The sequence below is a fragment of the Carcharhinus amblyrhynchos genome, unplaced genomic scaffold (genome assembly GCF_965287045.1).
Source record: "Carcharhinus amblyrhynchos unplaced genomic scaffold, sCarAmb.v2.hapA scaffold_42, whole genome shotgun sequence".
Classification (NCBI taxonomy): domain Eukaryota; kingdom Metazoa; phylum Chordata; class Chondrichthyes; order Carcharhiniformes; family Carcharhinidae; genus Carcharhinus; species Carcharhinus amblyrhynchos.
Window position 1 is genome coordinate 2791737 of NW_027649783.1, and position 27167 is coordinate 2818903.

At 46.0% G+C, this 27167-nt stretch overlaps 3 protein-coding genes and 9 non-coding genes across 12 annotated transcripts; 6 read left to right on the top strand and 6 right to left on the bottom strand.

Annotated features, from left to right (window-relative positions):
* Positions 1-2434: 2434 nt before the first annotated feature.
* On the bottom strand, positions 2435-2506 carry trnam-cau (transfer RNA methionine (anticodon CAU)). The gene has a single exon. It is a non-coding gene; the product is annotated as a tRNA-Met (tRNA).
* A 1975-nt stretch (positions 2507-4481) lies between these two features.
* Positions 4482-4892, bottom strand: LOC145335878 (histone H3). The gene has a single exon (XM_080181608.1). The coding sequence runs from the start codon at positions 4890-4892 to the stop codon at positions 4482-4484; it is 411 nt and encodes a 136-aa protein (XP_080037734.1).
* A 1336-nt stretch (positions 4893-6228) lies between these two features.
* Positions 6229-6540, bottom strand: LOC145335933 (histone H4). Its single transcript, XM_080181667.1, has one exon. It carries the CDS (start codon positions 6538-6540, stop codon positions 6229-6231), a length of 312 nt encoding a protein of 103 aa, XP_080037793.1.
* Positions 6541-7170: 630 nt separating this feature from the next.
* trnal-cag (transfer RNA leucine (anticodon CAG)) lies at positions 7171-7253 on the top strand. Its single transcript has one exon. It is a non-coding gene; the product is annotated as a tRNA-Leu (tRNA).
* Positions 7254-7830: 577 nt separating this feature from the next.
* Positions 7831-8520, bottom strand: LOC145335839 (histone H1-like). The gene has a single exon (XM_080181564.1). It carries the CDS (start codon positions 8518-8520, stop codon positions 7831-7833), a length of 690 nt encoding a protein of 229 aa, XP_080037690.1.
* Positions 8521-10119: 1599 nt separating this feature from the next.
* On the top strand, positions 10120-10191 carry trnag-ucc (transfer RNA glycine (anticodon UCC)). Its single transcript has one exon. It is a non-coding gene; the product is annotated as a tRNA-Gly (tRNA).
* A 317-nt stretch (positions 10192-10508) lies between these two features.
* trnas-uga (transfer RNA serine (anticodon UGA)) lies at positions 10509-10592 on the top strand. The gene has a single exon. It is a non-coding gene; the product is annotated as a tRNA-Ser (tRNA).
* Positions 10593-12958: 2366 nt separating this feature from the next.
* On the top strand, positions 12959-13030 carry trnag-ucc (transfer RNA glycine (anticodon UCC)). The gene has a single exon. It is a non-coding gene; the product is annotated as a tRNA-Gly (tRNA).
* A 604-nt stretch (positions 13031-13634) lies between these two features.
* trnas-uga (transfer RNA serine (anticodon UGA)) lies at positions 13635-13716 on the top strand. Its single transcript has one exon. It is a non-coding gene; the product is annotated as a tRNA-Ser (tRNA).
* An 11383-nt stretch (positions 13717-25099) lies between these two features.
* Positions 25100-25190, top strand: trnar-ucu (transfer RNA arginine (anticodon UCU)). The gene is given in 2 exon segments: positions 25100-25136; positions 25155-25190. It is a non-coding gene; the product is annotated as a tRNA-Arg (tRNA).
* Positions 25191-26376: 1186 nt separating this feature from the next.
* On the bottom strand, positions 26377-26459 carry trnas-uga (transfer RNA serine (anticodon UGA)). The gene has a single exon. It is a non-coding gene; the product is annotated as a tRNA-Ser (tRNA).
* Positions 26460-27060: 601 nt separating this feature from the next.
* On the bottom strand, positions 27061-27132 carry trnaw-cca (transfer RNA tryptophan (anticodon CCA)). Its single transcript has one exon. It is a non-coding gene; the product is annotated as a tRNA-Trp (tRNA).
* Positions 27133-27167: the final 35 nt, after the last annotated feature.

Below are 27167 nucleotides of genomic sequence, written 5' to 3' on the forward strand. Positions count from 1 at the left end.
GGTCGAGGGCATGTGTGTTTGCAGATGGGGTGTCAATCATGAGGGATGCTTTGTGTGGGATGGTGTCAAACCTCTTGCTTGTTGCTGGTGCTGCATTAACCTGGGCAAGTGGAGATTAATCCATCACACTCCTGATTTGTGCCTGGTAGATGGTGAACAGTGTTTGGCAGTCAGGATCTTTGTTACTCACCATGGGATCATGTGTCTCTGAGCTGCCTTGTAGCCATTGTATTACATTGCTAGCCCAGTTCAGTTACTGGTTAAAGGTAATCACTAAGATATTGATAGTTGATGATTCAGCAATATATTTTCAATTAATGTCAAGGGACAATGGTTAGGTTCTCTCTTGCTGGAAATGGTCTTTGTCTGGGACATGTGTGGTGTGATTGTTATTTGCCATTCCGTGCCCAAGCCTGGATACTCTCCAGTTATTGCTGCATTTGGGAATGGGCGACTTCAGTAACTGAAGAGTCCTGAATGGTGCTAAACATTCCACAGTCATCAGTCAGCATCTCCAGTTCTGACCTTATGGTGGAAGGGTCTGGGACAGTAACTTGACAAACTGGGGAAATGATCTCCTGAGGATGAAATGACTGACCACCACAACCATCTTGCTTTATGCTGGATAAAGTTCCAACCAGTGGAGAGGTTTCCATGGCTCCCATCGACTTTCCTTTTGCTGAGGATCTTTGATGTTTAACTCAGTCAAATCCTGTTTTGATGTCAAGGGTAGTCACTCTCATCTCACCTCAGAGGATCGTTCGTCAGTGGAATCCCATTCCCAGACAACAGTTGAGGCTGGATCATTGAATATGTTATAGGCTGAATTAGACAGATTATACAAAGGAGTCAAGGGTTGCTGCAAAAGTTTGAAAAGTAGAATTGCAGCCACAATTACCTTAGTTATGATCTTTTTGAACCCATTTGTTGGACATGGGTATCACTGGCCTGCACTTATTGCCCATCCACATATCGAGTCAACACATTGTTGTCGCTTTGGAGTCACATGAAGGCCACACACGGTAAATTCAACAGATTTCCTTCCCTAAAGCACATCCGTGAATGAGATGGGGTTTTCCAACAATGGTTCCATCATCAAAACTGGATTCTTATTTTCAAATTATTTTTTATTGAAATCAAATTCCACCACCTGCTGTGGAGGGTTTCAAACCTGGGCCCCCAAAACATTAGCTGAGTTCCCAGATTAATAGTCTAGCTATAATACCACTAGACCATCGCCTGCCCTTCTTGAACGATGGTGTAGGACTGAGGGGCTGAATGGCCTGACTCCTCTCCGTATTTCTAATATGACAGTAACTGTCATAATTGATTCCATTTTATTTTGATTTTTGGTTTTAATCTATATTTTCTCTTGATTTTGCTTTCAGCTGGCAGCTCTTCATCATTCTTCCATTCACACCTCCTTCAGACACATCTCTGTGTGTTGTTACTTAATCCTTTCCCACTCCCTTTAGCCTTGCAGCAAAAATTCTTTTATTACTGAATCGCTCCTGCCCTCCACCCTGCTTTGGAAAGCACAAGACAAAAGGTTCCACTAATTTCAGTAATGAGGAGAGAGCAGGATTAATTAATAATCTGACAGTAAATGAACATCAAGTACTGAGTGACCACAACATGTTAGAGGCAGGCACTCAGTGTGAGGAGAAAGGACACTCACAGGTTACAGTTTTAACCTTAAGTAAGGCCGAGAATGATGAAATGTGTTCTAAACTGAACACGTTAAAATCCATCCAGCTATGAACAGGCGAATGAAAGAAACAATCAGAGGGAGACTGAAAAAAGTATTTCATACAATGTGTGTCTAATGCAAGCCTGAAACTTCACTTCCTCAGCTTATGGTGATTGTGGGAGCTGAATTTCATGTTTTAAATCAGTAATTTAGAAAAAAAAAAATAGTGTTTTCTGTCCAAATAATGATTAATTATGTCTTTAACCTGAAGCTGTTTCCGCTGTGCTGATATTCTGGTCCTTCTCGATAGTACATGTCACAGGGAGGACGCTGCTGTCCATCTCAGCATGGTGACTTACTGCAGGGTGCCCTGTAGATCAGAAATAGTGCAGCTAATATGTCTAAACTTCACTAGATTGTTTTCGTTTTTAAAAAAGTAGATTTTTTTTTCAATTTGGACAATCAGAGAGTGATAGTGAATAATTCAAGATCATTCGGATCATCATGCCTGTGTCAGCTGTTTGGGAGAAACGGGCTGAAAGGGAAAGCCCTCGGCTTGTGTATCTTCGCAACATTTACAGCTTGTGTGTGTTTGTGAGTAAATGACATTTCAGCGATCTGTTACTCATTCAAATGTTAACTAGTAACGAGAAGCGGAAGAAAATTACTGCACCCTGGACGGGATTGTCAAATCATTTTGAAGGAGCCGCTAAGTAATAATTTTTGCTGTTGCTAAAAAGCTACTAGCAGAGAATGGTTTCGATCCATCGACCTCTGGGTTATGGGCCCAGCACGCTTCCGCTGCGCCACTCTGCTCCACAATCCCAACCACCTGCCAGCTGGTATTAATGCGTCACAGAGATTCACTTCCGCATTCATCATTGGAGCGCATGCGCTCGGCTGCTCCCCCGGCGCCACAATTCCACTGTCACCAAGAATAGAAAACACACAGAAAGACAGAGAGATGAAGCGAGAGACAGTCAGGATACACAAGATCACACACAGGCAAAGGAGAATGGACTGACTGATCATTCATGTCAATCACAGGATATCTCCTTTTTCTAACCTACTTCTTCTTGTTTAATTTTCCTTCCTTGTTTCTAAATAGATCCTCTGCTGTGGAACTGTGATCCCTGCTGTGGAACTGTGATCCCTGCTGTGGAACTGTGATCCCTGCTGTGGAACTGTGATCTCTGCTGTGGAACTGTGCTCTCTGCTGTGGAACTGTGCTCTCTGCTGTGGAACTGTGATCCCTGCTGTGGAACTGTGATCTCTGCTGTGGAACTGTGCTCTCTGCTGTGGAACTGTGCTCTCTGCTGTGGAACTGTGATCCCTGCTGTGGAACTGTGATCCCTGCTGTGGAACTGTGATCTCTGCTGTGGAACTGTGCTCTCTGCTGTGGAACTGTGCTCTCTGCTGTGGAACTGTGATCCCTGCTGTGGAACTGTGATCTCTGCTGTGGAACTGTGATCTCTGCTGTGGAACTGTGCTCTCTGCTGTGGAACTGAGCTCTCTGCTGTGGAACTGAGCTCTCTGCTGTGGAACTGTGCTCTCTGCTGTGGAACTGTGCTCTCTGCTGTGGAACTGTGATCCCTGCTGTGGAACTGTGCTCTCTGCTGTGGAACTGTGATCCCTGCTGTGGAACTGTGCTCTCTGCTGTGGAACTGTGCTCTCTGCTGTGGAACTGTGCTCTCTGCTGTGGAACTGAGCTCCCTGCTGTGGAACTGTGCTCTCTGCTGTGGAACTGTGATCCCTGCTGTGGAACTGTGATCTCTGCTGTGGAACTGTGATCTCTGCTGTGGAACTGTGATCCTCTGCTGTGGAACTGTGCTCTCTGCTGTGGAACTGAGCTCCCTGCTGTGGAACTGTGATCCCTGCTGTGGAACTGTGATCTCTGCTGTGGAACTGTGATCTCTGCTGTGGAACTGTGCTCTCTGCTGTGGAACTGTGATCTCTGCTGTGGAACTGTGCTCCCTGCTGTGGACAAAAGACTTTAGTATGTTTCTGCTGTTTATTGGGGGAACCGTCCCAGTGAACTGAAATGATCCGATTTCCAATAGAATTGTTGAAAGTGTGACAGTCTGTGAGGACAGTCATCTGCAGCCCATCAGTTTTCAAAACCAGTCATTGTATCTGGAAAAGTGTTAATTATTGTCTGTCCGAATGTACAAGTGTTTCTGTAATGGTGATATCGGTGTGAGGGGGTTACTGTTTGAGACATCGTTCATATTCTGACCCTGACTGACACAATTCTCAATCCTCACTCCAAACCTGTGCGGAGAAAGTGGATTTGCGGAATTATTCCTCGGAAACTGAAATGATGGCAGGTTTAATAAAGTAAAAAGTCTGACAACACCAGGTTTTAGTCCAACCTATTTATTTGATAATATTCTCACTAGCTTTCGAGGGGACAGCCTCTTCGTCAGGTGAATGGAGAGTTCTGGCCTCAGACAGAGCATATATATGGACTAAAACCTGGTGTCAGACTTTTTACTGTGTTTACGCCAGTCCAACGCCGGCATACCCACATCAGGTTTAATAAAACCACTTTAAAATTAAATTGCGGTAGAATTGTTAACGGGATGGTTTTGACTGTAACCATCAAAGGATTGGAGAGAGCTCAATGTAACGGAGAGTTAATTGTAAGATGGAGAGGTTTCAGAGTCCTGGGAAGATTCTGTGCCGGGAATTGAAAGACTAGATTGGTTAACAGGAGATGGCAGCTCTTTCATGTGTCGAGTTGGTGGCTCTGAAAAGAGCCGTTGTTGTTCTTGCTGCTGAAGCCGGGGTTTTAGGCGCGTTCCCCGCGGATGCGGCGGGCCAGCTGGATGTCTTTGGGCATGATGGTGACTCGCTTGGCGTGGATGGCGCACAGGTTGGTGTCCTCAAAGAGCCCCACCAGGTAAGCCTCGCTGGCCTCCTGCAGGGCCATGACGGCCGAGCTCTGGAAGCGCAGGTCTGTCTTGAAGTCCTGAGCGATCTCTCGCACCAGGCGCTGGAAGGGCAGTTTGCGGATCAGCAGCTCGGTGGATTTCTGGTAGCGGCGGATCTCCCTCAGAGCCACAGTGCCGGGTCTGTAGCGATGAGGCTTCTTCACTCCGCCCGTGGCTGGAGCGCTCTTCCGGGCCGCTTTGGTAGCCAGCTGTTTGCGAGGAGCTTTCCCTCCGGTCGATTTGCGCGCTGTCTGCTTGGTCCTGGCCATTTTCTGAGCGGATTCAGCACAATCTGAGACACACAGACTGTTAATCCAGAGTCTGCGCTGCAGCCGCCTTTTTAAACTCTGTGAGGAACCGCCCCCCCAGCGGGAATTGGCCCAGGAAGTTTCAATCAAACTCTGAGCAGGGAATGAATGTCTGGAACTCAGGTTCTGATCGCCTCACTTGTTTACTTCACCGCCCCTTCCAGAAATTACTCCATTTTCTGTGCAGGAAATAACGGTTTGTATAAAATAAGACTTCATTCCGTCCTTAATTACCAGAAACATTGAAGATTTGAAATCCATCTCCCTCCACTTGGTGTTTGAGACCCTTTCCCCGCTCTCTGGGCTGTTCATTCCCAGAATCTCCCGCTGTTCCACTCGATCCCTGTCCCTTCCCTCTCCAGCCCATTCAGATTTCCCCTCCGCCTGTGGCTTGTGCCGCTTTCAGGGGAAAGGATGAGAAATCTGTGTCTTCTCTGTGTCCCCCTGAAGCCGGTGTGAAAGGGATTGAGTCTGTTGTTTGTTACAGAGAGTGAATTCATATTTGTCCCGTTTGACATTCCTGAATGGAGCCGTTTGCCGCGGACAAATGTTCACAAATGAAAGCTCTTTGTAAAATAATCTTACAGCAGAATATTAATAGAGATGTTATTCTTGTTGAGAAGTTAAGAATTTGTCTCCATTCCCTTTCCCGCGCTGAAATTGGCGCCATTTCCCCCCATTCAAAATTCCTGCCGGTTGACAGTCGAAGCCAATGATTGGCTCAATGTTCACATTCGATGCTGTGCGATTGGTTCCGATGCGGAGAGGATGGCCAATCAGAAGCAGGCTGGGGGTTGGAGCGGCTCAAACTGCGGGAATTGCGGGTTTTGTGAATGACTGAGCGGAAACTCAGCAGTTTCCCAAAGCCTGTCAGCTTCAGTGCAGGAAACAACCGTCTGGGGGGCAAATAGCATCACAACTGGCACTGGTTCCAGTGAACGATTCACCGGCTGCTGCTCCTAAACTCCCGCTATTCCAGAGAAAGCTTTTAGAAACTCTATCCAAACACTGAGTGATTAGACAGGGAGTGAGGTGGGCTTTCACTCAGGGCACATGTCAACTGGGGGCTGCTGAGACAATCCACTGAAACATTTCAACAACAATCCTGCTCCAAATGAAATGTTCAATTGGGTGATTTCCCGGCACCGGAACCCAAACAAAGCAAAGCTGCATCTCAAACACTGAGCAGCCTGTCCCAGCTCCCCCCCCGTCCCCAGGTCACTGCTCTCTCTGTGAGGCGGTGAGTGGCTCTGAAAAGAGCCTTTGTTGTGTGTTGGCTGGAAAAGGGTCGAGTTGTTCAGCCGCCGAATCCATAGAGAGTGCGGCCCTGGCGTTTCAGAGCGTACACCACATCCATGGCAGTGACCGTCTTGCGCTTGGCGTGTTCAGTGTAGGTGACCGCATCCCTGATCACATTCTCCAGGAAAACCTTCAGTACCCCGCGAGTCTCCTCATAGATCAAGCCCGAGATCCGCTTGACCCCGCCACGGCGAGCCAGGCGGCGGATTGCTGGTTTGGTGATGCCCTGGATATTATCACGGAGCACTTTGCGGTGCCGCTTGGCTCCGCCTTTCCCCAGTCCTTTGCCTCCTTTCCCTCTGCCAGACATGATGGATTCTTCACTCCGATCACTGCCCAATCTGAGAGAGAGGAACTCTTTCAGGCTCCTTTTATACAGGCCGCCCCGACCTGACTGAGAAAGGCGGAGTGAGAGCAGAGAGGGGGGAGGAGACAGAGTGAAGATTCAACCCAGAGCGGGAGGGAGGAGAGAGCCGGCCTGACACACACACACACACACACACACACACAGAACGGCCCCTGATCTTTCAGCTCCACCTCCAGTTTCTGCAACCGCCAATTTCAACCCGTTTATTAAGAATGGAAACGAAAGCCAGCTCCCCACACAAACCCTTCCAGAGCCGCCCTTCACACTCAAGAGTTTCCACAAACCCGGAGCTTTGAAATCTGGAATCGAAACAGAAAATGCTGCAAATAATCCGGCAGCTTTTGTGAAGAGAGAGAGAGACCGAGTTAAGGTTTCGGGTGGTGACTTTGTCCTTTTGTGTTTTTAAACCTGCTCCTGTTATAATTGCCAGTCAGTAATATTCCCACCGAAACACAGTCTATTCTATAGCAAGAATCTCCCTCAGTAACATCCTCCCCCACATCCGCTTCCAGCTGTTTCCAAACACTTTATTGAAGGTGTTTGGGGAAATCTCCCTGTGTTAAAGTGAAGGGAGTCAGGATGGCCGAGCGGTCTAAGGCGCTGCGTTCAGGTCGCAGTCTCCTCTGAAGACGTGGGTTCGAATCCCACTCCTGACACTAACTTTTGGGCTGAGAACTGCCGTCTCCCAGCGCCAGGAACCTGGGTTCGATTCCCGGCTGAGGTCACTGTCTGTGTGGAGTTTCCACATTCTCCCTGGGCTCCCTCCGGGTGCTCCGGTTTCCTCCCGGTGTGTGTGAGGTTGATTGGCCCATGCTAAATTGTCCCGGAGTGTCAGGGGGGAAGTAGGGTCAATAAATAGGGGAATGGGGGATCCGGATTGTGGGTCAGTGCAGACTCGATGGGCCGATTGGCCACCCTGCAGGGATTGGATTAAAAATGAGTGGAGAATGCGGTGTTTCGCCGCCAGTGCTCCTGTCTCACACTGAATCTACCAGACAGCTTTATTCTGAGAGAAAGTGGCGATTGAACAAATGTGAAATTCTCAATGAAATTCAGCATCTGAAGTTGTTTTGCTTCAGTCTGAATTTGAAATGATCTCTATTGAGAATGAGCCGGGCCCCGCGGGACAGGAATCATTTTCTTGCGGGATCAGCTCTTTCCTGAGAGATGTGGGTGGCTCTGAGAAGAGCCTTTGGGGGGTTTCAGAGGTTTCCAATTTGCTCTCGGGTTGTTTCACTTCTTTCCTGAGGCTTTCTTCGCTTTTGCTGCTTTCCCTTTGGGATTGGCCTTCGCTTTAGTCACTTTTTTGACCGACTTTCCGCTCGTGACCTTCTTCACAGGAGACTTTTTCTTCAGGGCTGCTTTCTTCAGCGCCTTTTTTGGAGTTGCCGCCTTCTTGCTGCTTGTTTTCTTCACTGGAGTTTTCTTCACTGGAGTTTTCTTCACTGGAGTTTTCTTCACTGGAGTTTTCTTCACTGGAGTTTTCTTGGCTGCGGGTTTCTTGGCGGCGGCTTTCTTTCTTGTCACCTTCTTGGCCGCTGTTTTCTTCACGAAAGATTTCTTGCCTGTGGCTTTCTTCACCTTCTTTCCCATTTTGCCCGGCCTTTCCCTCTTAGCCAGTTTGAAGGAGCCGGAGGCGCCCTGTCCCTTTGTCTGCACCAGAGAGCCTTTCTCCACCTTCCTCTTGATAGTTAACCTGATCTGGGAGCCGCGCTTCCCCACATCCACTCCGCTGCCGGCCAAAGCTTTCTTGATGGCGGCCAGGGACATCCCCTTGCGATCGCTGCAAGCCGCCACCACCTTGAGGATCTGCTCGCCTAACTTGGGAGCGGCAGATCGGGGAGCCGCCTTCTTCTTCCTGGGAGACTTCACCTGAGCGGGAGCAGCTGGAGGAGCCGTTTGGGCGGCTGCAGTTTCAGTCATATCCCAGAGTGGCTGGAAAATCGGGGCCAGGAGAGTCAGAACTGGATCCGGAATGAAACCAGTGGTGGCGGCACAGAGCAACTTAAAGGCAGAGAGCGGACGGAGCAGAGACAAGCTGCTGTCAGCTCCCGGCTCCTCCACCCTCTCTGTGTTTCTCTGTCCTCACAAACTCTCCCATTCCAATCAAATTCCGCCTCTCCACACATCCAGCTCACACCCTTCATGTCTCTGACACTCCAATGTTTGCTGTTGAAAAGGTTTCACTCGAACTGAGGACTCCGTTTTCCACTGAAACCCGTTTTCCTGCTGCACTGATCCCGCTCTCACACGCGATAGCTGACATGTTCTCTACTTTTCCACTCAAATCTTCCATTTAGCGAAACAATTGCCTTGAAATCTCACTCTGGGGCTCAGCAGGGGGATTAGGGGGAATCTTTGATTGAAAAATCGTTTCATTTTCCACAAGAGAGACTCGGAGATCTCATGATCAGAACAGACACACAAACACAGTTGGATTAGTCTGACCCGCCCGCTCCTTTCATACACTCTCTCTTCCACAATATTCACATCGCCACATTCACAGGACAAAACTTTCACCAAATGGAAGGTCCCAGGACGGAATTTCTCCTCCTTTCGGCCTTTGCTCCGGATTCCAGGGGGTTAGTTAGAGTTTTTCACCTCAGTAACTGTTAAACACTCTGAGGGCCGCTCCCCGCAGATTGTCTTTCAATTCATTCATGGAATGTGGGTGTCTCTGTCTGGGTCAGCATTTATTACCCATCCCTAATTACCCTTGGGAAGGTGGGGGTGAGCTGCCTTCTGGAACCGCTGCAGTCCATGTGGTGAAGAGCCACATCTGTTAACCAGATTCCGCGGCAAGAACCAATTCTATTTTTATTTTCAGTTATTATAGTGATTACAGACATCACTGTGTTTGTTTCGGGTGAAAATACAAATTATCTGCTCTCGGAATCTCTAGATTTCCTGTTTTATTTGTTTCTCCGGCACTGACAGGTAACAGTAAATCACAACCTCACCAACCAGTGACAGCCAGTTAAATAACCATCCCACACTCGCTGATAATGGAGTTTCTGACAGTGACAGTTTCTGACCATCCTCCGATTGGACCTGGAGGGAACCAGATTCACTGTCAGAGCTGGACTTTCTTACAGAGTGGGTGACAGAGCCAGGTGAGCGATGGTGATGGAGTGGTGACTGTGCGAGCATTTGACCAAGGGTCAGTTCCTGACCATCAGAGTGGTGATTTATTTAATTAGTTATCGCAGGTCCCAACAGTAGGTGGACATTCCTGAAATAAAATTCACTAAAGATTCTCATCATCAGTGTGTTTCTAATGGAAAATCCAGTTTCAATTTGCTTTCAGTTGTTTAAATGAAAGAACAGGCCCCAAAACTAATCAATGATTTCCCAGTCAGAAACAATTGTAAAACAGGTGGTTTAAACTGTCCAGAAAAACGAGATAAGACAGGTTCAGTTTACAAACTGTGCTGTGGACACACCTCGAGCTTGATGAAATCAACAAATAAGGTAGTTTCGTTATTATAATTGATAAAAATAAGGTGCGTTTTAACTGCCGGTGTGATGGTGGTATAGTGGTGAGCATAGCTGCCTTCCAAGCAGTTGACCCGGGTTCGATTCCCAGCCATCGCATTAACGTTTTATTTAGATTCTTATCCGCGGCCTCTTGTGTTTTCACCCAAGTGGAGAAAAACAGTATTTGCCAGGAATGAAATAAAATAGAGATTTCTCTTTTTTCATTGGTCGGGCGTAATTCGTATCTAATGAAAAAAATATTGAAACAGGAAAACAAGTCTCTGACCTGATTAATGAGTTCTCCCTCAGAGAAAAAGATACAAAGTAAAAGTCGAGGAACACATTTCAGCTCACACACTGTGCTCTGCACTGTCCCGGTGCCTGATGAAGTTAATATGAGCATCCTAAGGTGGCCACATTACCGTCAGTGCGTAGCTGCGGTGGCCGAGTGGTTAAAGCGTTGGACTTGAAATCCCATGGGGGTTTCCCCGCGCTGGTTTCGAGCCCTGCTCGCAGCGGTTGTGGTTATGAAGTGTTTACTTCCGCTGCTTTACGCAGCAACAGGCCTGAAAAATCGGCAACGTAGATAATTCTGTTATTATAACTAATTATAATGACTGTTTGAGCAATAGTGGTGAGCAGAACTTTCTGCCTTCCAAGCAGTTGAACCAGGTTCGATTCCTGGCCATCCTATTGAGAAAATGTATCCACGTTTCAATCAAGTTCGTAAAACAGGGCGAATTTGCCACTAACAAATTTGAGTTTTTTTTTATTCGGACGTAATTCGTTTCTAATGAAAAACTATTGAAATAGGAAAACAAGTCTCTGACCTGATAAATGAGTTATCAGAGACAATCAGAGATAAAGATACAAAATAAATGTGGAGGAACAAATTTCAGCTCACACACTGCGCTCTGCACAATCCCGGTGCCCGATGAAGTTAATATGAATGTTACTGAGATGGTTATGTTACTCAGGTAAATGTACAACTGAGACGTATAAGATGTTGAATGGGATGGATAGGATAGAGTGGAGAGGCTCTTCCCGCTCAGAAAGGACAGTAGGACTAGAGGGCATAAGAACATAAGAAATAGGAGCAGGAGTAGGCCATCTAGCCCTTCGAGCCTGCCCCGCCATTCAATAAGATCATGGCTGATCTGTCGTGGCTCAGTTCCACTTTCCCGCCCTCTCCCCATAACCCTTAATCCCCTCTCTTATCAAAAACCCATCAACCCGCGTCTTAAAAATATTGAGCGAGGCAGCCTCCACCACTTCAACGAGCAGAGAATTCCAGAGATTCACCACCCTTTGAGTGAAGAAGTTCCTCCTCAACTCCGTTCTAAACCGCCCCCCCCACCACCTTTATCTTGAGGCTGTGCCCCCTAGTCCTACTGTCTTTTTTGAGCGGGAAGAGTCTCTCCACCTCTATCCTATCCATCCCATTCATCATCTTATACGTCTCAATGAAATCTCCCCTCATTCTTCTAAACTCTAACGAGTACAAGCCTAGTTTATTCAGCCTCTCCTCATAGCTCAACACCCTCAACTCCGGTATGAGCCGAGTAAACCTCCTCTGCACTCCCTCCAAGGCCAAAATATCTTTGTGCAGGTGCGGCGCCCAAAACTGCACACAGTACTCCAGCTGCGGCCTCACCAATGCCCTATACAGCTGCAGCAAGACCTCCTCACTTTTATATTCAATCAGGATAACGGGGGGGGGGGGGGGGGGGGGGTGCGGTTGCGGATTAGAACGGAGTTGAGGAGGAACTTCTTCACTCAAAGGGTGGTGAATCTCTGGAATTCTCTGCCCGTTGAAGTGGTGGAGGCTACCTCGCTAAATATTTTTAACGCGCGGGTTGATGGGTTTTTGATAAGAGAGGGGATTAAGGGTTATGGGGAGAGGGCGGGAATGTGGAACTGAGCCACGACAGATCAGCCATGATCTTATTGAATGGCGGGGCAGGCTCGAGGGGCGAGATGGCCTACTCCTGCTCCGATTTCTTATGTTCTTATGTTCAATGGCAAGTGGTTAAGGCGTTAGACTTGAAATCCAATTTCCATCATATCTGTGCAGGTTTGAATCCTGATGATGAAGTGTTTGTTACGGTTGCTTTAGGCAGCCACAGAGCCAAAGAAAAGTGCTAATTTTTTGCTATGAAGTATTTGGATCACCATATTCCTTTCTCAGCTGCATGGCCCCGAGCCGGGTGCAGGAAGGTCAGCTTGGAAATGACACCTGGGTGTCCTCGGGCTGGCACAGACAAGACAGGCCGAATGGCTTCCTTCTGTGCTGTTCCCTTCTCTGGTCCTTTCTGTGGTTCCATGAGGAAAATCAGAGGGTGCGCAGAATGGAAACAAACAGGCATCAGGTGCACCAGGACAAAACAAGGTCTCAGGTCAGAGTAAGATTCTTATGGAATGACAGACGCAACATAACAAATACATTTCATCAGAATACAATAAATGAGAATTTCAAAATGCTGCTTCGATGATGTGACATCGTGTTCATTCAAACACATTGCTGCAAGCTGGTCATTATTGGGCGTTAGGAACTCCTGATTATCACAGATTGTAAGGAGTGACATGCGATAGCTAATTAAATGCGACTCCGAAAATAAAATTCACCAAAGATTCTCATCATCACCGTGTTTCTAATGGAAAATCCAGCTTCAATTTACTTTCAGTTGTTTAAATGAAAGAACAGGCCTCAAAACTAAACAATGATTTCCCAGTCGGAAACAGTTTAAACTGTCCAGAAAAACAAGACAAGACAGGTTCAGTTTACAAACTGTGCTGTGGATGTATCTGGTGTGTGATGAAACCAGCAACTAATTTGTTTCCATAATTACAACTGATTTAAATAACTTCTGTTTACACAGCCTGAGCGATGGTGGTATAGTGGTGAGCATAGCTGCCTTCCAAGCAGTTGACCCGGGTTTGATTCCCGGTCATCGCATTGATAATTTATTTAGATTCTTATCCGCGGCCTCTTGTGTTTTAACCCAAGTGGACAAAAACAGGGCGAACGCAATATTCGACAGGAATGAAATAAAATAGAGGTTTCTCTTTTTTCATTTTTTTTTTGTTCGGACGTAATTTGTTTCTAGTGAAAAAAGTATTGCATCAGGAAAAGAAGTCTCCGATTGAAAGAGCTACTATTTGCGAAGTGTCAACGATGGTGGTATAGTGGTGAGCGTAGCTTCCTTCCAAGCAGTTGATCCGGGTTCGATTCCCAGCCGTCGCATTGATAATTTATGTAGATCCTTATCCGCGGCGTCTTGTGTTTTAAACCAAGTGGACAAAAACAGAGGGAACGCGACATTTGACAATGAAGAAATAAAATAGAGGTGTTATTATTTATTGTTCGGACATAGTTCGTTTCTAATGAAAAAAATATTGAAACAGGAAAACAAGTCTCTGACCTGATAAATGAGATCTCTCCCAGAGACAAAGATACAAAGTAAAAGTAGAGAAAAACATTTCAGCTCACACACTGTGCTCTGCACAATCCCGGTGCCTGATGAAGTTAATATCAACATTACTCAAATTACAAATGTGCAGCTGCGATGGCCGAGTGGTTAAGGCGTTGGACTTGAAATCCAATGGGGTTTCCCCGCGTATGTTCGAGCCCTGCTCGCAGCGGTTATGATTAGGAAGTGTTTACTTCCGATATTTCAGACAGCCAAAAAATAGGTATCTTTCAGTATGAAGTATTTCGATCACGATCAATCTTTCAGCTGCATGACTCCAGACCGGGTGCAGGAAGAGTGAGCTTGGAAACACATGTGTGTCCATGGGCAAGTTAGGCCGAATCGGCTCTGAGTCAGAAAGGGTTACAACATGGAAACAGGCCCTTCGGCCCAACTTGCCCATGCCGCCCCGTTTTTTTAAACCACTAAGCTAATCCCAATTGTCCACATTTGGCCCATATCCCTCTAAACTCATTTTACCCATGTAACTGTCGGAATGCATTTTAAAAGACAAAATTGTACCCGCCTCTACTACCACATCTGGCAGCTTGTTCTAGACACTCACCACTCTGTGAAAAAAAATGCCCTTCTGGACACTTTTCTACCTCTCCCCTCTCACCTTAAATCTGTGCCCTCTACCTTTAGACTCCCCTACCTTTGGGAAAATATATTGACTATCTAGCTGATCTGCACCCTCATTATTTTATAGATCTCTATAAGACCAACTCTCAGCCTCCTATCTCCAGAGAAAAAAAAGAGTCTATCCAACCTCTCCCTATAACTCAAACCATCAAGTCCTGCTGGCATCCTGGTAAATCTTTTCTGCTCACTTTCTAGTTTAATAATAGCCTTTCTGTAATAGAGTGAACAGAATTGTACACAGTATTCCAAGTGTGGCCTCACCAATGTTTTTCATGACTTCAACAAGACGTCCCAACTCCTGTATTCAATGTTCTGACCGATGAAACCAAGCATGCCGAATGCCTTCTTCACCACTCTGTCCACCTGTGACTTCACTTTCAAGGAGCTATGAACCTGTACCCCCAGATCTCTTTGTTCTGTAACTCTCCCCAACGCCCTACCATTAACTAAGTCCTGCCCTGGTTCAATCTACCAAAATGTATCACCTCACATTTATCTAAATAAAAGTCCATCTGTCATTCGTCAGCCCACTGGCCCAATTGATCAAGATCCAATTGCAATTGGCAATAACTTTCTTCACTGTCCACTATGCCACCAATCTTGGTGTCATCTGCAAACTTACTAACTGTGCCTCCTATATTCTCTTCCAAATCATTAATACAAATGACAAGTAACAGCGGACCAGCACTGATCCCTGAGGCACACCACTGGTCACAGGATTCCAGTTTGAAAAACAATCCTCGACAACCATCCCCTGGCTTCTGTCAAGAAGCCAATTTTGTATCCATTAAGATGCCTCACCCTGGATCCCATGAGATTTAATCTTTATGCAACAACCTACCTTGTGGTATCTTGTCAGAGTATTGCATGGTGCCTTTTGTTTCCAAAATGTATCAGTTAAGGGGATTAGCAGGATAACTATGTGGGGTAACTGAGACAGGTTCTGGGTGGGATGGTATCTCAGAGAGTTGGTTCAGACTCAATGGACCAAATGGCCTCCATCTGCACTGGAGGGATCCTATTGCAGTTAAGGCTGAGATAGACAAATTTTGGATTCTTAGGGAATCGAGGGAGTGGGGAGTAAACTGGAGTTCAATCCAAGATCTGAAACTCTATAAGAAGCAAGTATGCCCACATCTCAATACTGCACCCATACTTTGGAACCCATATGTTCAAAGAGATATTCGGCTCACAGAGAGAGTGCAAAGACATGAAACCTGGAAAATGAAAGGCATGAGGGGAATAGCTTATGAGGGATTAAGGATTCTTGAATTGCAATCTGTAGAGAAGGCTGATTTATGGTTTAATTCAATATTACCAATTGATACATGGCCTTATTGCCTAAGCTTCAAAAGCTTTATTCACAGCGATTGTATTATGGGTGGGTGTCAGTACAAAGTACAGAAATCTGGTTCATGTGATGATATTCACAATTTGTTCTCCCCACATAGAATTGTTGATATTTCAAATGTTTTACCTGATTTTGATGCTGAAAATGTAGTGACCTTTAGAAAACTTGTCAGAAATATAGTGTGATTCCTATCTTTGCATTGCCTGATGCTGTTGCTGTTCTGTTTTCTTGTTCTGTTGTTTTATTGCTGTGCCTCTGTGCTTTGCACTGTAGAAAGATACATAAATCATAATTGTATTAATCATACAATCCCTACAGTGCAGAAAGAGGCCATTTGGATCCATGGATACTGAGGGAAATATGGGTGGAAATTGCAGCGGCGTTGGCCAAAACTTCCCTATCCGAGCTCATGGTGCCAGAGAACTGGAGAATTGCAAATGGTAAACAGTCTTCTTCAGAAAAGGCTGTGAGGAGAAGCCAATTAAAGTCCAATAAATTTAACCTCAGCAATGTGGAATATTCTCCAAAAAATAACTGCAGATAAAATGAACACTCACTTGAGCTAATGTGCATTAATTCAGGAAAACACAGAGGTAATTATTAAAGGGGAATCAAATTTAACTTCCTTATGATTTTAGTGAGAGTAACAGAAAAGGTTGATGAGGGTAATGTGGTTAATGTGAACATGGACTGTCAAAAAGCATTTTATAAATAAAGGGACACACAGCAAACTTGTGGGAACATTTGGAGCTGAGAGAATAAAAGGGACAGCAGAACATAGATAGGAAGCTGACTGAGTGACAGGAAACACAGCAGTGGGAAATGTTTTTATTTGGAATGGAGCTCGGTTAAAGTGGGATTCCAGGAGGGTTGGTGTTCGGAATCCTGCTCTTCCTGATCCATATTAGAGACATCGGAAATGCTGTACAGAGCACACACTCAAACTGTGGGAATTACACAATACATGGCAGCATTGTGAACTGTGAGGGGGGAGTGCTGAAACTCACAGTTTCTGAGACAGCTTGTGGATTGGTCAAACAAGACCAATTTAAAGTAGAGAAGTGCGAAATGATTTATTTCAGTGGGAAGAAAAGGGAGAGACAATATGAAAGAAATGATACAATTGTAAAGGCATGCGGGAACAAGGGACCTGTGGTTAAATGTGACACTAATAATTGCTGTTTAGGTGGCAGGTTGAGAGTGTGGTTACTCAGGTATTTGGGATTGTGAGCTTTATACGTAGGGACAGAGCTTACAAGAGCAAACAAGTTATGGGAAACCTGTATAAAACCCTGGTTTGGCCTCAGTTGGAATATTACACTCTGATCTGGACAGCAATGTTTAGAAAGGGTGTGAAGGCATTAGAGAGGGTGCAATAAATCTCTGGGCACGGGTCCAGGGATGGGGAAGTTCAGTTACATCGGTAGATTGGAGAATTTGGGTCTTTGGTGAAGAGAAGGTTGAGAGGAGATTTGATCGAGGTGTTCAGGATTGTGGAGGGAATTGGAAGGAGCTGATAGGGAGAAGCTGTCATGTCCCAATCTTCCTCTGTCAGGAAGTGTTCCCCAAACTGAATGAACAGGACATCGTTCCCGGTTACACTTCTCCAGCAATGCTAAATATTCCCAGTATTTGTTTTAATGTGAAACATTTAAGATAATTATACAAACACAATATATTGTTTAGAGTAAAGAAGAAACATTAAAAGTGAAAATTCATGTTGATGTCCCTCTGCGGGGCTTTTAGTCTTTCCAGTGTGGGCCAGTGGTCTGATTAATCCGATGGTGCTTTTCCCAGTCGCCTGTGTAACGTGGCTCGAATCCCAGCCTTCAGTTTTTGAACTGCACAGCGGAGCGTTTAAGGAAGTGTTGGGGCTGAATGGCCTCATCTGTGCTTTAATCCTCCTGCTGTCTGGTGAGCTGATCTGACATCCACCCCAGAGTGGAGTCGCTGCACAGATCGCCTTAAAAATGGTCTCTAAGCTGAGGGAGTGACTGTGAATCTCGTCACCACTTCCATCCTGACTAATTTCCTCCACTTCAAACCGTCCATCAATGTCAGAAGGAGTCAGAACCAGAGTAGGAGACTCCACCAATGATTCAGTCCCATCTTCCACCATTTGAACATCCTGCCTTGCCTCACACCTTCTCTGTTCTCTAGCAGCGGGGATGTTCCAGGGTCTTGGTTACTCGGAATGCCCTGTTCCAGGATTTCCTCGCTCTAAAGCTGATGACTGTTGATGTCTGTCAACAAGTTGTTGGGAATTGGCTCCTCTTCATCTCCAACCTCAGACCAATCAGGAACTTCCATCTTCCAAGCTTCTAGGGGCTGGTTGAGCTGAAACAACAAGAATTGAGGATTTTGCAGTGTTGTTACATTCCAGCAGATTTCATTAAACACCAACTTTTTCACTTCATTAATAAACTGGAGGAATAGCAATGGAATGTATTGGCCCATTTATCCTCACATAGGAGTTGGGACATCATGTTGAAGTCATGTTAAGGCCCCACTAGGAATACTGTGTGCAGTTCTGGTCACTCTATTATAGACAGAATATTATTAAACTGGAAAGAGTTCAGAAAAGATTTACTCGGATACTACTGGGGCGTGATGGTTTAAGTTATAAGGAGAAACTGAATAGACTGGGATTTTTTTCCCTGGAGTGTAGGAGGCTTAGGGGTAATCTTATAGAGGTCTATAAAAAGAATGAGGGCCATAGATGAGATAGATAGACAACATCTTTTCCCAATTTCAGGGAGTCTTAAAGTGGAGGGTGCAGGTTTAAGGTGAGAGGAGAGAAACACAAAAGGGTCCAGAGGAGGTGAGTGTTTGTAGCGAGCTGTCTGAGGTAGCAGTAGAGGCAGTTACAATATTGTCTTTTCAAAAGTATTTAGATAGTTACATTGGGTAAGATCGGTATAAGGGGAATTGGGAAAAACTGAGAATATGGAATTGAGATAGAGGATCAGCCATGATCACACTGAATGATGGAACAAGCACGATGGGCTGAGTGGCCTCCTCCTCTTCCGAGTTTCTATGTTTTCAGGTTCTGATGAAAGGTCACAGACCTGAAACACTAACTCTGTGCAGCATCTGTTTGCAGAGAGAAACAATCTGCTGAGCTTTCTTTTCTGTTTCATTTCTGATTTCCAGAGTCTGAACTCAACCCAGCCAGAGTCAGCACCTTCAGGAGAGAGAGAGAGAGGAACCAGTGAGTGTGGAACTGAACCCAGCCAGAGTCAGCACCTTCAGGAGAGAGAGAGAGAGGAACGAGTGAGTGTGGAACTGAACCCAGCCAGAGTCAGCACCTTCAGGAGAGAGAGAGAGAGGAACCAGTGAGTGTGGAACTGAACCCAGCCAGAGTCAGCACCTTCAGGAGAGAGAGAGAGGAACCAGTGAGTGTGGAACTGAACCCAGCCAGAGTCAGCACCTTCAGGAGAGAGAGGTAACTAATCTAAACCCTGTGTCTAAAAACAGAGGTAGAGAGGAAAGAGGGAACCAATGAGCAGTGAGCCGAATGTCAGTCGTAGGGCAGTTGCTGGAGTCCATTATCAAGTATTTGGAAAGCAGTGTTATAATCAGATAAAGTCAGCATGGATTTACAAAAGGGAAATCATGCTTGAGAAAACTACTGGAATTCTTTGAGGATATAACTGCTAGAGTTGACCAGGGAGAACCTGTGGATATGTTTGTTTTAGACTTTCAGAAGGCTTTCAACAGGATCTCACATAATGTTTTAAAGGTTAAAGTTTGATTATTAGTGTCACAAGTAGGTTTACATTAACACTGCAATGAAGTTATTGTGAAAATCCCCTAGTAGCCACACTCTGCCGCGTGTCCGGGTAGACTGAGGGAGAATTTAGTACGGCCAGTGCACCTAAGCAGCACATCTTTTCAGATTGTGAGAGGAAATCGGAGAGAAAACCCACACAGACACGGGGGGAATGTGCAGACTCCACACAGACAGTGACCCAAGCCGGGAATCGAACCCAGGTCCCTGGTGCTGTGACACAGCAGTGATAACCAGTGTGCTGCCCTTCTACTGTGTAAAGTTAAAGTACATGGGATTGTGTGTAGCATCTTGAGATGGATAGAAAGCTGGTTAGCAGACAGGAAAGAAAGAGATGACATAAATGGGTCTTTTTCCAATTGGAAGGCAGTGATTAGTGGGGTACCACAGGGATCTGTGCTAGGACCCCAACTGTTCATATTATATATTAATGGTTTGGACACGGGAACTAAATGTTTAATCTCCAAATATGGAGATGATACAATATTGGGTGGGAGGGTGAGCTGTGAGGGGGATGCAGAGATCCTTCAGTCTGTTTTGGACAGGCTGAGTGTGTGGGATCTGCATGGCAGATGCAGTATAATGTGGATAAATATGCAGTGATCACTTCATTATCCACTTCAGTAGCAAAAATAGGAAGGCAGATTATTATTTGAATGGGTGTAAATTAAGAGAGCTGGATACTCAGCAAGATCTAGACGTTCTTGTGCATCAGTCAGTAAAATCATGTTGAAGCTGTCTAAGACTTTGGTTAGGCTGCATTTGGAGTGTTGTGTATAATTCTGGGTGCCACACTTCCAGAAGGATGTTGATGCATTGGGAAGGGTGCAGAAGAGATTTTCCAGGATGTTGCCTGGTTTGGAGGATATGGACTAGAAAGAAAGGTTGAACAAACTTGGATTGTTTTCTTTGGAGCATCGGAGGAGCAGGGGGGACCTGAGAGAGGTTTACAAGATTATGACAGGCTTGGATAGAGCGGATTGTCACAGTCTTTTCCCGAGGGTCAAAGGATCAAATACTCGGGACAAAGGTGAGAGTGAGAGAGGGAAAGTTTAAAAGAGATGTAAGGGGTAAGTTTTTCAGACAGAGAGTGGGGAATGCCTGGAACGTACTGCCGGAGGAAATAGTAGAAGCAGATTCTGTAACAACGTTCAAGAGGCATCTGGATAGATCCATGAATCAGCAGGAACACAGGGATATGGACCACATCGAGGCAAGAAAATATTAGATTAGAGAGGTGTAATAAGTCTGCAGAGGGAGAAGTTCCTTCACCAAAACCCCTTTATTTACACCTCTAACAGCAGTACACAGAGCGCTAACAGTTTATCTCCGGGGGTGTCAGAGGAACAGGCACTCCCGATTAAGTACAAGGCAAAGATTCTCTGATTGGCCCATCAATTGGATCCTTAATCAGGGAGTTCCTGCTCCAATCGCCAACCTCAATGGCCTGATTGAAGTTATTACAAGAGGCATCTGTGTCGGCACAGACTGGGTGGGAAGAGGGTCTGTTCCTGGGCTGTACTGTTCTTTGTTCAGTCCCTGAAAGTAAGTGCAGAGATACAGCAGACAAAAAGATGGCAAATGGTATGTTGGCCTTGGGAACGAGAGGAATTCGGTCTAGGAATAGGGATGTTTTACTGCTGTTGTATAGGGCAATGATGAGGCCACACCTGGAGTATTGTGTGTAGTATTGGTGTCCTTATCTGAGGAAGGATGTCCTTGCTGCAGGGGGAGTGCAGTGAAGGTTCACCAGGTTAATTCCTGGGATGGCCAGTGTGTCGTATGAGGAAAGATGAAGTCAGTTAGGATTATGTTCACTGGAGTTTAGAAGATTGAGAGGGGGCTCATAGGAAGTTATAAAATTCTAACAGGACTGGAAAGGGGAGATTCAGGAAGAATGTTACTGATATCCTTTGTGTAAGGATAAGGGATGAATGTTTAGGACTGAGGTGAGGAGAAATTTCTTCACCAGAGAGGGGTGAATCTGTGGAAATCGCGAATGCAGAAAGAAGTTGAGGCCAAAATGTGTGATGTCATTGATTAGGGGAGGCAGTGGCGTCATGGGCTCGTAACCCAGAGACTCTGGTAATGCTCTAGGAACCTGGGTTCAAAACCCAACAGGGCAAACGATGAATTGTGAATTCAATATGAATCTGCAATGAAAAATCTATTTGTTGCTTGTGATAAAACCCTATCTGGTTTAATAATGCCCTTTAGGGAAGGAAATCTGCTGGGCAGGAGTGTGTTTGAATTATCAAGTCTAGAGGTAACAAAAGCGTGGGTGAGGGTTTCAGGTACGGGTGAGTTGAGGTATTACAAACAATGTGTGATGTTACACAGCTGGAAATCGGTGATCTTGGTGAAGGAACAGATATGTGGTCAGAAACTCATTTCCGAGTCTGATGAGGTGCCAAGAATGAGGGTTTGTTTCAACCTTGGACAGTAACCAGTGGGAGAGATGGAGTCAGTAAATGGGAACAGAATTTGTGGTGGGAACATTGGTCTTCTAAATATTTAACTGGGGGAATTCTCTGCTTAACCAGTGTTAGAAGTTGGAGAAGGAGTTTACTAATTTAATGACAGGGGATTGGTTATGAGAGGTGGGGGTGAGCTGGGTGTTATCAGCATACATGTGAAAACTAACACTGTGCTTTCAGATAATGTCACTGAGGGGTAAGGTGTAGATGAAAAATAGGAGGGAGCCAAAGATAGATCCCAGGGCGATTTGGGTGGTAACAGATCAGGAGTGGGAAGAGAAACCATTGCAGGTGATATTCTGTATATGATCAGAAAGATAAGAATGGAACCAGGTGAGTGCAGTCTTACCCAGCTGAATGTCCACGCCTTTGACATGGTTGACTGCACCATCCTGCTCCAATACCTTCCCACTGTCAGGTCAGTGCACACAGCAGATGAAGATGTTAATGTACCTGACATCCGGGGAAAACTGATGATGAATAAAGGGCTGGGCCTCAGTAAATGAGTGTAGAGAAGGCTGGAATTCTCAATCATCTTCATCTCCAGCAGCAGCTCCTCCATCTCAATGTGTGTGGTGAGATCAGGCCATTCTGCTCAGTCAGGAACACCCAGACTGACTGTAAGAGAGAGAGAGGCTGTAATTAGAACCAAACAATAAGGGAGATCCACTTAGAGTAACCAAGGCCCACCCCCAAAAGACAGGAAGATCACAACATCTAACCACAGCCTCTGCAAAGTGAGGTGCTGTAAAACCCAGTGTAACACTGAGCCCCACCCAAAGCACAGGAAGATCCCAGTTTCTGGGCTGATTTGGTCTGATTCCACCAGGTTTGCAGCAGGAAGACTGGGGAACTGCAGCAATACATGTTTACACAGGAAGCTGCCATTGGAAAGACTAAGCTGCGGATTTATAGAATCCACAGGGCAGAAGGCGATCATTCGGCCCATCGAGTCTGCACCAACCACAATCCCACCCAAGTCCTATCTCCATAATCCCATGCATTTACCCTGGCTGGTGCCCCTGGAAACGACAAGGGGCAATTTAGCCCGGCCAATCCACCCAACCCGCACATCTTTGGGCTGTGGGAGGATCCCGGAGGAAACCCACGGGGAGACCGTGCAAACTCCCCACAGTCAGTGACCCAAACCGGGAATCGAACCCGGCTCCCTGGCGCTGTGAGGCAGCGGTGAGAACCACTGTGCCACCGGGCCGCCCCATTTCCAGCCGGGCGGGACGGGATTCCCGCTCCCAAAACCCTTCCCCCATCCGGAGCCCCGCCGCGGGCTCAGGATCCGGGCCCGGGGACTGAAGCCACTGGCGGGACATTCGCTGCCGCTCCGCGCGGTGTCTGATTGGCCCAGGGGAAATCCCCGCCCACGGCCTGTGACCGGCAGCTGGGAAACCAATCGGGAATCGCCGCATCACCGTTGTCCAATGGTCGCTCTGCTCAGATTGAGTGACAGCTACTTGATCCAATCCGAGAGCTCCATAGTCTGAAGTGCGCGATCATTGAAAATGATGCTGCCAATTGTAACCAATCGCAGACCGCGTTGCTACATGCGCCCTCTATGTGATTGACATCTTCTTCAGCCAATCGGAACGCACTGACCATTTGGAAAGCGCCGCGACTGCGCGACTCGCGCAGCGTCACTCCCAGCCCAGCGTCATTGCGTCATTCAATTCGATCCGGAGCTGAAACCAATGGGAAATCAAAGCGCTGGAGACGGGGGAATCCTTAAAGCGGAACCGCACAGATAATTATAATTGTACAATTATAATTCGTTGCTGTCAGTTAAAGCGGACAAAGGACTGCCGAAAGTCACAGAATACAAAATGTGAAACCCGCGTGATAGGAATTACGAATTAAATGAAGCGGACAGGCGACAAAAATGAACGAGAGGAAAGTAAGCTGGAATCAGGGGAGTTTAGAGAGGGAATTCCAGAGCTGAGACCCAGAGAGCTGAAAGAACTATAATCAGTGCTGGAGTGAACCAAGTAAAAAGTCTGACAACAGACTTTGTTTACCCCAGTCCAACGCCGGCACATCCACATCAGGAGTGAACCAAATCAGAGATGCTCACGAAGGCAGAATCAGAGGAGCTCAGATATCTCAGAGAATTGTTAGGCTGGAGATGACGAAAGGCAGGATGAGCTGAGGACATGGAGGGATTTGGAAACACGGTTAAGAATATTAAAATTGAGACATTGCTTAACCACGAGTCAGTGTTTGTCACTGAGCACAGGGTTGATGCATTAAGCGTATTTGGAGTGAACACTGATTTAATGACGAGAAATCAATTAGCAGCTTCCTGGACACAGCAGCACAATAAATCGGATCAGAAGTGAACTACATGGCCCCTCAAGCCTGCTGCTCCATTCAATGCGATCATGCTTTCGATTCCCAAACCACAGAATCGTTAAAATGCAGTAACAGTCCATTCGGCCCATCAGGTTTGCACTACATTATTGAAGCTGCGCGCTATCTAATCCCACTCTCCCGCCTCATCACCCCAGAGACCCGGGTTTGGTCCTGGCCTTTGCTGACTGTGCAGATTTTGCACATTCTCCCCCAGAGATTCCTCTAGTTGCTCTGGTTTGTTTCCATGGTTCAAAGATGTGAAGGTTAGATGGATTGGCCATGATAAATGTTCCTTTAGTTTCCAAAGATGTGTACAATAGGCACTGAATCGGTTCAATATCGGTTCAATTCACTGAATCGGTGGCGAGTAGAATAACAATGCAGATTATCAATTTGAATTATTCAAAATCATAGAATGGAGCATCCGTTGTGAATGAAAGGAAACTTTAAACTGTGCAGCTGTGCTGTGCTTCAGGAGCTGGTTTTACACCAATCTCCATTATTCAAAAATGTTGCCTCACCTGCTGAGCATTTCCAGCATTTCCTGTTTGTGTTTCAGGTTTGCAGCTTCCAGCTTTGTGTTGTGTTCTGTGCAAATGTTTTATAGGGAACAGGTTCTGATCAGCCCTGTGACAGATGGAGTAGAAAGTGTCTCCCGGCTTATCAAGCCTTTGAGATTTGACTCCAAGCGATACAGGAGAATGAGAAAGAGAGAGAGGGAGGATCATTCTGTGATGGACACATTTCCTGTATAAAGGTGTGTATTTCCACAGCTCTCTCAACAGAAATAAGATGTTCCAACACGAGTTGCAATCAGTGAAGTTCTTCTTAACAGTTCTTGACGTTTAAACTATGAGATTGTTGAATTTACCAATAGTTTCTACATTGTCAAAAATCCATATATGGACAAGTAAAGTAAAAATCCCCAGTACGTGGCTCTGTGGCGCAATGGAAAGCGCGTTGGACTTCTAAATACTGGCAAATTAGCCATTCAAAGGTTGTGGGTTCGAGTCCCACCAGAGTCGGATTTTTGATCAGATTCGTAGCAAACAGTTTGCTGCTTCATTGATGTGATTCAGCTTCGGCACCGACATTTCCTGCTCTGCCATCTCTCCATGCTGTTTCTGTTAACCCGGCTCCCAGGGAAACCACTGACTCGAGAATAAATCACAAACACCGGGGGCTTTCTTAAAGTTTGATACAACATTCACTGTTTGGGTTAGAAACAGTAACATCTTTCTCAATTCGATATTTCACTTCTTTTGGAAGATAAAAAAGGACAAAGAACATGCAACAGCAATTTATAAATCAATAAATAAATATCAGTGCCCTGCAATGTAGGGGTGTTATTCTGATGTGTCTGCTGCGCTTGTCCTTCCAGGCTGTCGTAGTCATGGGTTAGGAAGCTGCTGGGAAAGGAGCCTTGCTGAGTTGCTGCATCGTGTAGATGGTGCACACTGCTGTCATTGTGTGTCGGCAGTGGAGGGAGTGATTTTTTATGTGTGGGACGCGAATGAAGTGGGATGTTTTGTCCTGGATGGTGCTAACCTTCTATCGCTCTGTGTGTGTCCTGATCATCTCTTACTACTTTTCTGTGTGTCTTTCTCTGCCTGTTACATTCGGGTTGATGTTAAGTGTTACTGTCCAGCCAGGGTGCGCTTCCCAACACGTGGGTTTGGTTTGAAATAAAAATACAATGAATAGTTTCTTCTCTCCCGCGCAACAGGGATAGACAGGAAGTGGTAACGTTCGGGGCAGAGTGACGCAGCAGAAGCTGGACCCATAACCCAGAGGTCGATGGATCAAAACCATCATCTGTTACCATGTTCTCTTAGAAATCCTATAGTACAGAAAGAGGCCATTCGATCCATCGAGTCTGCACCGACCACAATCCCACCCAGGCCCTACCCCCATATCCCTACATATTTTACCCACTAATCCCTCTAACCTACTCATCTCAGGACAATTTTTAGCAAGGCCAATCAACCGAACCCGCACATCTTTGGGCTGTGGGAGGAAACTCACGCAGACACGAGGAGAATGTGCAAGCTCCACACAGACACTGACCAAGCCGGGAATCGAGCCCAGGTCGCTGGAGCTGTGAAGCAGCAGTAATAACCACTGCGCTACCCCAAAACTAACAGTTACAATTTTTGTTCAGCGGTTCCCCCACAAAACAAATTGCAACTTTTAAACACGGCATACCAGACTCGCTGCGAGCAAGGTTCGAACCTGCGTGGGGAAACCCCCTTAGATTTCAAGTAACAACGCTTTAACCACTCGGCCATCGCAGCGCTTTAGTAAGGTCTCACTAACATCAAATAGTAACATTCGGCTGCTGCCCAAAGGCAAGTCTGAGTTTTCTCGACAGTAAATTTGTTTCATCATCTTGATTTTCATTAACGGGGAACACAGCACATTTATCCCCAGGCTCACAGTAAGTAATCTCACCAAAACAGGTTAAAGCCCAGCAGGTTTATTTGGCAGCATGAACTTTCGGAGAGTTCCCCTTTTATCAAATAAGTGTTCAGCTCAGTTGGCTGGGCAGTTTATTCAGCCAAAAGCTCGGGATTAATTCCTGTATCGGTTGAGATTGTTTTTAGCCTTGCTCCTCTCCTGAGGTATGAATTATCCTGTTAAATCACCACCAGTCAGCTCTCTCTCCTTTAATGACCCACAGAAACATCTGAGAGTGTGGTCCTTGCTTTAACTTTGCAAGAAATGAAAACCTCACAATTCTGACACATTGTTTCAGATATGAAACTGTGCAATAATAATCTGAGCATGCGAACCGGAAGCATCCCTAAAATATCATTTCTACCATCGTTTTGAAATCTGTCATTTCGGGGACAATTAACTTTAGTCAGATACAAAATCCGGCCCAGAAAAGTTTCATGAGCCTGACGTGATTTGAACACGCAACCTTCTGATCTGGAGTCAGACGCGCTACCGTTGCGCCACAGGCTCCCACTGCTTCCTGCTTTTTACATCCGGGTTACGTT

Coding starts and splice junctions, on each gene's coding strand:
- LOC145335839 (XM_080181564.1), bottom strand. CDS start 8,520: ATGACTGAAACTGCAGCCGCCCAAACGGCTCCTCCAGCTGCTCCCGCT.
- LOC145335878 (XM_080181608.1), bottom strand. CDS start 4,892: ATGGCCAGGACCAAGCAGACAGCGCGCAAATCGACCGGAGGGAAAGCT.
- LOC145335933 (XM_080181667.1), bottom strand. CDS start 6,540: ATGTCTGGCAGAGGGAAAGGAGGCAAAGGACTGGGGAAAGGCGGAGCC.